Consider the following 9,702-nt stretch of genomic DNA (forward strand, 5'->3'; position numbering starts at 1 on the left):
AAAAGGAAAAGGAAAAGGAAAAGGAAAAGGAAAAGGAAAAGGAAAAGCATTTTAGTCAAAAGAACAATAGAAGAATGCTGAATAGAACTGGTGAATATAAACATTCATAGAAGCAATATAACTCTAAATAGCTCAAGTGCAACAGCAAGAAGAATTTCATTTCTTATGAATTTTGTTTTGCTGCTTGAGAATTAGTAAAATTTTCAGTCAAAGTGAAACTAACATCATCCCAAGATGTTCAGTCTGACAACTGAAGCCCAGATGTTGTAAGTTATGTAAGCAGTTTCAAACTGAATTTTAAGATGTTCTGTCATTCCACTGAGAATTGCCTAAATCTAATCATCTGCGCTTGATTGATACATGTGTTCTTATACTTTCTTATTCTTTGATTACTTATGTCAGCCACTAGCCACAGCCTTCTTAACAAGCTCCAGTGATTCTGTGATTGTCTTCTCCACCCTGGCCTTCCATACACTTTCAGTATAATCCCTAGAAAGTACTTGTATGTACAAGTTTTACATCAGTTCTCTGGTGTACCATTAGAGAGGCTGAACAAATGAAGCTAGTTATTTATGTTTAAAAAAATTAAAATAAGTAAATAAATAAATAAAAGATGAAAGAAAGAAAATAAGCCTATCAAAAATATTTCTCTAAGTTATTTCCAGAGATGTACCTTTTATGTACCTTTTCCTTTGTTTGTTTTGTTTTGTTTTGTTTTGTTTTGTTTTGTTTTGTTTTGTTTTTAATTGTGCTTCTTCTGCTTCTCTCTTAATGGTGCCTTCTCTATTTTCTTAGTGTATTAAGTGTATAGCCAAATTTTGTTTTGTTTTGTTTTCAGATTTAACAGTGTAACTTAGTCTTGGAATAACTCTTTGATTCTTTGTTTGATTCTCTGTCAACTCTTTTTGGCACTGGTTAATACTACTAGGAAGAAAAAGGTCACTTCAATCACCAGCTGAGGTGGACTTCTTTCTATCCAATTCAGAATTCAGGCTGACCTGGGACGCTGCCTATCAAAGAAAAGACAGAAAACTTTTTTCTTGGAGCTATCACAAATATTCTCATTTACAATCAGTCCTTAAGGGGTAACCCTTTTTTCTCTGTCTTTTTCAAACATTTTCCTCTGGCCTTCTTTGTTAATGTTCTCTGATCACAGCTGTCTTCAAAAGCTGATTTGAAAAAAAAAAAGAAGGGGGAGGGAGGTTTTGCTTTTTGAGTAGATTAAGAACATTTTGTCATAACCCAATTAACATTTCCATTATTGGAGAAATTATTAAGATAAAAATGACAAGTTTGTAACTTGGATATTTTTCTCCTATGTTTAGAATTTATAACAAATTTTGTGGGGGAGACATAATACTAATACCATCTGACATGGGACAAATAGAAAATTCTGACTGGGGACAAAAATAACAGCACAAGGGCACATGGTTCTACTCAGCTCTTGGTGTACTGTGTCCACTTGTAGGTTCCCCAGTACAAGACAGACATATAGCTAGTGGTGACATTTCAATAAAGATGCTTAAGAGGTTGAAGCATCCATTCTATGAAGAAAGATTGAGAGAGCTGAGATGGTTCAGCCTGGAGAAGAGAATCATAGAAGCATAGAATCACCAAGGTTGGAAACAATTCCAAAGATCATCCAGTCCAACTGTCCTCCTACCACCAATACTTCCCCACTAAACTATCTTACCGTTTCTTGAACACCTCCAGGGATATGACTCAACAACTTCACCTGAGCAGTTAGTTCCATTGCCTGACCACTTTTTCAGAGAAGAAATTTTTCCTAATGTCCAACCTGAACCTCTCCTGGCACAACTTGAGGCCATTTCTTGTCTTATCACTGCTACACAGGAGAAGAGGCCAACTCCCACCTCCCCTTCTTTCAGGTAGTTGTAGAGAGCTGTAAGTTCTCCCCTGAGCCTCCTCTTCTCTAAAGAGAAGAGATATCTGGGAATATCTCAACAGAATCATAGAATCAATCACAGAATTACAGAATGATTCAGGTGGGAAAGAATCTCTGGAGGTCATCCGATTCAACAAGAAGGACTACCTAGAACCACTGTCCCAGGACCAGGTCCAGATGGTCCTTAAATATCTCAAAAGAGGGAGACTCCTCAATGTCTTTAGGAAATCTGCACTCACAGTCACCTGCACAGTAAACAAATGTTTCTCAGTGTTGAGATGGAATCTGTCATGTTTTGGTTTGTTCACATTGTCTCTTGTCCTCTTTCTGGACATCGCAAGTCAATGAATATAAATTAATATATATGACTACTTGATCAACAGGAATTAAGTGATTGGAGTCATCAGAAAGTTGGCTCTAGCCTGGGATTGGAGTAGATAACCCTCACATATCTCTTCAATCTCAGCAATTATTTAATTCTGTGATTCAGCCTACTTTTGATTTTTGTTATCATCTTTTTTTTTTTTTTTTTTTTTTTTTTTTTAACTTTCTAGCAGTTCAGACATATGAACTGAACTGAAATTCTCTTTAAACCATAACTGACCAAGTGTAGTAGTTCAGAGAAAGAAAAATTGAAAAGAAAATGCAAAAGAAAAATTTATCTGGCTCTAAGGAATGTGTGTTTCTCAATAAAAGCATGCACTTCATATAGTGGTACCTTTCCCAAAAGATAAGGGGAGTACAGAATTTCAGTGCATTACTAGCTATAATTTTTATTTAAAATGATCATGCAAAGAGATGCCAAAAGACTTATAAACTCCAAAGGTAGGAGATACATAAAGCAATATATATTTCCATCTATATATAAAATTATGCATTTATGATCTAATTGTGAGATAGCACTTTTATTGAACATGAATTAAAACAAGGTGCAGCAGATGAATATATACGTATATACCACTTCAGAAATTGAAGTTCGTTCTTATAGAGCAGGCAAGTTTTGAATGCCAAAACAAAACTTAACACACTTGACATTTTTTGTTTGATCTTATACATTTTTAATTATCATCTACATATGCAAAACTGTTAGTCTTTAACAATGCTATCCCAAATTACCTGTGAGTATACAATGTCACGGAGTGAATGCCATGTAGTTAACTTTGATGGCTATAGTTGTGAGTTTGTGTAACAGGGGGTTCATGGTTTCAAGCATGACAGAGCAAAGGGAACCCTTTCTCCTCTTTTGGGGAGAAGGAAAGACTAACAACCCAATTAAGATAAGGAGAGATAACAATTTTAATACAAATGGTGAAAGTATGAAAGACAATAATAAGAAACAGAGTTACAATTAATAACTCAAATGGGAGAGAGAGGAAGTCTATGTCCAGCTGCTCGCTGTGGTGCTGGAAACCCGGAAGACCCTCATCCCCATCATCCAGAATTGGAGTTCACTTGGAGGCACCTGGGAAATATAGTATATCTCAATGTATCGTCCTTTCCTATCTTTCTTTTGCTGCAGAGACTAGCTTCTGAGCAGGTAAGTCTGCACTGGCAAGAGATCTAGAGTAAAAAGACCAACCAAAAAGGTCTTTTTAAGGCTTTTTTGAGGCTAGCATTAGCACTGGGCTTGTGCTGGGAGCTGGCAGCTTGTGGGCAGGCTACTGAGTCACCAGGGGCAGAGCTGGCACATTAGAGGCGTGGTTTAAACACCTGCCCTTAACCTTCACACCTGATAATAAGCTTTAAATAGCCTCAAAGAGAAACACACTAGGTGAGTAACTATTGTTTCTGCTCACTGAGAAAGGGGACGTCCAGTGAGTGATCACAGCCTACATTTCCTATAGGTGCTAGATGTGTATGTGTGGAAGGTGGGTTTAGTGGTGAGAATTGTAAGCTTTGGTCCCTCCTTGCTCAAGAGACCAGCTTTCCTTGGCAGTCCCTGAGACCACAGGCCAAAACATCTCTACTAGACAGCGGACTTATTCTAAGAAAACCGTGGCAACCCAGACGGAGAGCTTGCTAAGAAGTGTTGCTGCTCAGGTCTCTGGCTGCAGGGAGTGCCTGAGCCTCTTGCTGCCCAGGGAGAGTGGCAGGGACTCCACCTGTGTGAGGTGTGAGCAGGTGGACGAGCTACTTAGCCTAGTGGTGGAACTTAAAGATGAGGTGCAAAGACTTAGGGCCATCAGGGAGTGTGAGCGGGAGATCGACTGGTGGAGTGACTCGCTGGCTTACCAGAGGGAAGGGTTCCAGGAAAATATCCCCAGAAAGGTAGTGGACCCCCTGCCCTGTCACAGTCGGATAGACCCGAGTGATGAGGAAGGTTGGAAGAGAGTCCCTACTCGGTTTCACAGGAGACACCCCCGCCTGCCTAGACCACTTCCCCGGCTCCCTCTAAGCAATAGGTTTCAGTTGCTGGGAGTTGAAGGGCAGGTGAGTGAGGAGGTGATGGAGGATCTGCCTAGGAGGGAGACTAGGGCAAGGCAGTCATCCCCCCACCTCGAGACTGCCTCCGACAGGAAAGAAAGAAGGGTGGTCGAGGTGGGTGACTCCCTTCTCAGAGGAATGGAGGGCCCTATATGCAGACCTGACCTGGGCTATCAGGAAGTGTGCTGCCTTCCTGGGGTTGGGTCAGGGACATAACCAGGAAACTCCCTAAGGTGTTTAGGTCATCTGACTAGTTTCCATTACTTGTAGTTCAGGTGGGCAGTGATGAAATTGCTCAGACAAGCCTATGTACTATGAAAAAAGATTTCAGGACTTTATGGCATTTAGTTCAAGGATCGGGAGCTCAAGTGATCTTCTACTCTGTACCTTCAGGGCCAGTAAGGGACAATGAGTGGGATCAGAAAGCACAAGCAATGAATAATTGGATTGGAGGCTGGTGTTATGAGAATCCTTCTTTGTTTTTTGGCTCAAAGCTGGCTTCCTCAGGTATTTCTTGTGATAAGACTCTGAATGATTTGTTGAGGAGGCAACTAATGGGTGCTAACTGTATGACAATCAATATCGCTTTGGGAAAGCCCCTTCCCCCAGAGCTGCTTGCTCTGTAGAAGAGTGGATGAGAGTGCTCAGGAGTGTTTACAGGCGGGCGGAAGATCTGGCCTGTGACTAAACAGCTCCAGCTAGTTGTGGGAAAATTGGGGAACGATACCATGATACCATCGTGTTCTGTGAGAAACAGGATGCAGATGGGCATCCCTGCTCCCTCTTATCTGCTGGCAAGGCCCGGAAGATGGGAACAAAGGAGTTTCTGCTGAGATCCCAGAGCCAGAAGCTGCCACTCCAAGGAGAGCTGACTCAACCACTTTGGATTTGAGCTGTCACTCCAAAGACAGCTGACTCGACCACTTTGAAACTATTGAAAAGGGGCCATCATCACCATGGTCGTCCCTCATCGTGCTTCATCGTCGTCGTTGTCAACAGGACAACTCTGCCTGACGACCCACCGCTACTGAAGATCAAACACTGAACTACGAACCTTGCTGGATCCATGGTGGTGACTATCTCCCTCTTACTGCCTATAAAGACCCCTTGCTTCTTCTTTTCTATCTTTTATATCGCTCTCCTTCCCTTCCCCCATTACCCTAATTCATAATAGTGTCCGTTCTCCCCTTCCCCATTTCCCCTGATTAAGATTTGTAATAAACTGGTTGGACCAACATTTGAACTGTTGTTTCTTAATCTCAAGCCGGGTATACAGATATTAAAAGAACCTCCTCTCCCTCCTATAAATTGGAGCGAGACATTTTTTTTAATGGCGTAGTCGGCAGGATACCCGCTGTGAGAGTGTTGTCCTTCCAGATATAGTTTGAAACTTTTTGTGTGTGCACCTCCTGGAGTTGCAAGGAGCGATAGTTTTGAAAATTTAGACGTGAGTCCTTCTCCAGGAAGACTGCTCCATATTCTGAAACTTTACCTTTTTTGTGTGTACCTCTCAGGGACGTATTTTGACTATTTGCATTTTGATTAATACGTGTGTGCCTCCTCGGGAAGACCTCTCTAGTTATTTGGTGACTGAAGTGCAAAACTTGAAGTGATATTTTGTGACTTAAACGTGTGTGCCTCTCCAAGAAGTTTTATTTACTCTATTGAAACCTAGAAAGTGTTGCTTTAGCTTCACATTTTGTGTGCTCCCCCAAAGAAAGGGAGGAGTGATTGGAGCATTTGCATTTGTTTAGTTGTATCTCCCTGGGAGGAGTGGTAAGGAGTAACTGAGCTTTTGGACACGTGTACCTCCTCTTCCCTTAGTATAGGTCTTTCATTGTATTAGGAAATGAGTAACAGTATTGCCAGTATGAAAAGTGAAGATGTGTTATTTGACCTTTTAGAAAAGCATGGTGCTCGTCCCTCTTTGTCAGGGGTGGACTGGGCACGCCAAAATTGGCATAATTTGCAGAGTGTTTCAGACCGCATAAGTGTCTTACAGAATGAGGCTCGTACACGAGCTGGAAAAGGAAAGTCGTTTATTTGTGCCGTACTCGGGGCTGCTTTAAAAGCTGCCGTGGAGTTCCAAAATGAAAAGCATTCGGCAGAACTCCAAACCATAGAAGCACTACAGGAATCGGTTAGAGTTAGACAAGAATTGGTAAAAACTCTGCAGAATCAAATAGTTAATCTCGAGGAACAACTAGAAAGAGAGAAACATAATTCGGCCTTGTTGCAGATGGCTTTCAAAGAACTGTTAACAAGTAAAGATACTGGCGATACTGTCACCCATGGTTTGCCTCAAGAAAAAACTTTTCCTCAGGAAGAACTACAAGAAATAAAGGAAAGACTAGACAAATTAGAAATCCCAATAGCCCCATTGCGTCCCTTGATAAAAACAGAATATACCTTCGATAACAGTGAGGATCTAGATCCTCAAATGAATGTTAAGGAAATTCTGTTCTCGGCCACCGAACTAGCAAAACTCAAAAAGGACTTCAGCCGCTCTCTAAAGGAATCAGAAACAGAATATGTATGGAGGGTGAGTCTCACTGGTGGCGACCAGATTCGGTTAACAGAAAAGGAAGCAGAAGGTTATTGGGGACCAGGAGTATTTTTAACTACTGGTAACAACCGTGCTCCCTGGTCATTAACGCAAAGGGCTGCCTATTGGACAGGTGGTCTCAACCCTTTAGAAAGGGGAGACCCTCTTGCCATTACTGGAACTACTGACCAATTAGTAGAGAGCGTTCAAAAGGCTGTTTGTCTCCAACTGATGTATGATAGAAAGCTGCAGCCGCATCATGAATCGCCCATGATGATGCCCGTTGATCCTGAGAGAATGACCCCTTTAATTAGAGGGCTTCCTGAATCACTGAAACCCATAGGCATACAATTACAAGCAAGGATACAAGCTATGTCACAGGGAGAAAGAACCCGGGCAGTGTTAGAAGAAACTGTAATCCCCAACCATCTGCAGTCAGGATGCAAAGTATGGACATGGGGGGAGGTAGCCCAAGAGTTAACTATGGAAGAAAATATGGGCCGGTGGTCTCTTTTCCCAGTAAATCCGAGCCAAGAGGTGTAAGGATTGCAGCAGCCACTCTTGCTCCCAGGCCACCTAGCCCAAAGCTCAGTGGGTCTGGAAGGGTCTCACTGCCAGTAAAAATCGGTAAGTGGAATATTTTTCATAAACGTAATGGACTTTGGACTCTGGGATGGAAAAAGGGTATTCCACGAAATTTGATGGATGGATTGACAACAGATAGATTAGAGAAATTAGTTAACTGGTGGCCAGATCAAAAGCTCGAGAATCTTGAGGAAAGCAAAACCCCAGGTCCTAGGGCCTCTCTCAGGGAACCTGAACGGCTATCCAAGCCATTAGAAAACTGATGTCTCCGCCCCTCCCAAGTGAGCGGGGTGGGGGGCGGTGAAGGGTGGATGTATTAGAAAGCTCACAACAAAGGGGAAACACTTATCGCCTGGGCCAGCCTGTGTTGATTGGCTCAGCTAACCTGAGGCTGGTTTCCCTAACCTTAATGGGATACCTTAACAAATATCCTTGGAAGGCCAAGGACACCACGAAAAAGGGATATAAAATTAACACTTGCTGGATTGTTCCCTCATTTGTTAACCATATTAACAAAGCCCCCCCCAAAAAAGGGCAAGTCGGTGTCTCGTTTTATTTTTTCAGAATACTCCTATGGACCTTGACTGAACACAGAAAGGACTCTAATGTTTTGTGACAGAAATGTTGAAAATTTGATCATGTTAGAATACTGAATATACCTCTTGATTACATTTTGTATTTTGGTTGCAAAAGTACTATGTTTTGTGTTGTTGTGGGTAGTAATGTTCTATCTCTATTTATTATAATTATTTGTTATTGGTTATTGCCAGATGTATGGTTGCCTCTTTTCACTTTCTACTTTTTATTCATCATGTAACATTCGTGTCACCACTCCCGAGGTATCACCGAGTGGCGTCTGTGGCAAATTGATATTGTGTGCTGTTGCAACTCTTATGTTTGTTAATTGTATGGTTCCGTGTTTTACAAGATGTGTTGTATCACCTATGTAGTTTGTAACCTCCTCTACTGATGGGGAAGTCAAGCACATCAGGGCCCACCCTGATGAATCTCTTGTAATGATTGTATGAAACTTTTGATTCCCTACCCCCTTACCCCCCCCCTTCTTTACCTCTATGCTTGCTATCTTTTTCTCTCACCATCATGGATCATCTGTGTCCCATTTTAAAGCAACCTTTGAGTCACAGGGTGGTGTAAGAGATTATTCTGTTAACTTCTGTGTCTCAAAGCTTGCTGGGGACACAGATGGACTTGTTCAAGTCCCGAGCAAGGATTGTGAAATCCTTTGTCTGAAGGACACAGATGAACAAGTCCAGGCAAGTCCTGGGCAAAGGTTGTGAGATCCTTTGTGTGGGGGACGCAGATGGGCAAGGCCAGGGGCAATGAGAGCAGGATGAGCTGCAGCTAAATAGCTGTGAAGTGCTCCTTTGTGTGGACTTATCTCCAGATGATGGCCATCTCAGGGGGTACTCAATGACTCTTGCTCGAGGCTCGAGGCAGGGTACAGACAGCTTCTTGTAGAGCAACTCAACTGTTTCTCCACAGTTTCATAGTCAGAAGGGCTCATTAACCAGGATGCAGGAAAAATACAGACAGCTCTTGCTTTGTACTGTGACTGGATTTGGTGCTCTGGAGATCAATGAACAACTACTGCTAACATTGAAACAGAGTTAATAAGCTGTATAACTTTGAAACTGATGGTGTCTTTGTGCCTCTTTCTCGTATTCTCCTTCATTCTCTTTGTTCAGGTAACACAGTGTGTCATGGTTTTGTGATTTTTGGTTTTCGGTATTCCACATCATAACATCATGTGGGGCACTGGGACTTTAACTGTCAGTGCTCAAGTCCTGGGTACCTGCCCTAAAGAGAAGAAGAACTACATTCCCCAGGGGACCTTGTGGTCAGGGAGAGGAGGTTTAACTCCTGGCAAGGTCGCCTGATCTCTCTTTCTCGCCTGCCCTTTGTCGTGGACACTGCTCCCGTCTCCCTGCTGCTCAACTGGACTGCGCATCTCACCTCAGCGTTGTGGTGAGGCCTATCCACCTTTTGGACATTCTCTCTCTCATTATATTTGATTTATTAGCTTCATTTCTGATTATATTGTATTACAGTGTGTTATCTTGCATTCCGATAATATACTTAGTAAATTAGTTTGTTTCTCCTCAGATCGGTGCCGCTGTTTTAATTATTTTGGGGTCTGCTGTTTTTTGTTTTTTTTTTCCGGAGGCGTGGATCTGCGGATCCCTCTGCCCCCCTCGTCACGGAACCGGGCCGAACCAGCCCA

At 42.3% G+C, this 9,702-nt stretch overlaps 1 protein-coding gene across 1 annotated transcript; it reads left to right on the plus strand.

Moving 5' to 3' along the window:
* Positions 1–6,179: 6,179 nt before the first annotated feature.
* Positions 6,180–7,723, plus strand: LOC122177402. The gene is given in 2 exon segments (XM_042866777.1): positions 6,180–7,350; positions 7,353–7,723. Coding segments are annotated over 2 exon segments (1,542 nt in total).
* The last annotated feature ends 1,979 nt before the right edge of the window (positions 7,724–9,702 follow it).

This window comes from Lagopus leucura, unplaced genomic scaffold, assembly GCF_019238085.1.
Source record: "Lagopus leucura isolate 7727_CA_CO unplaced genomic scaffold, USGS_WTPT01 Super-Scaffold_100001, whole genome shotgun sequence".
NCBI classification, from domain to species: domain Eukaryota; kingdom Metazoa; phylum Chordata; class Aves; order Galliformes; family Phasianidae; genus Lagopus; species Lagopus leucura.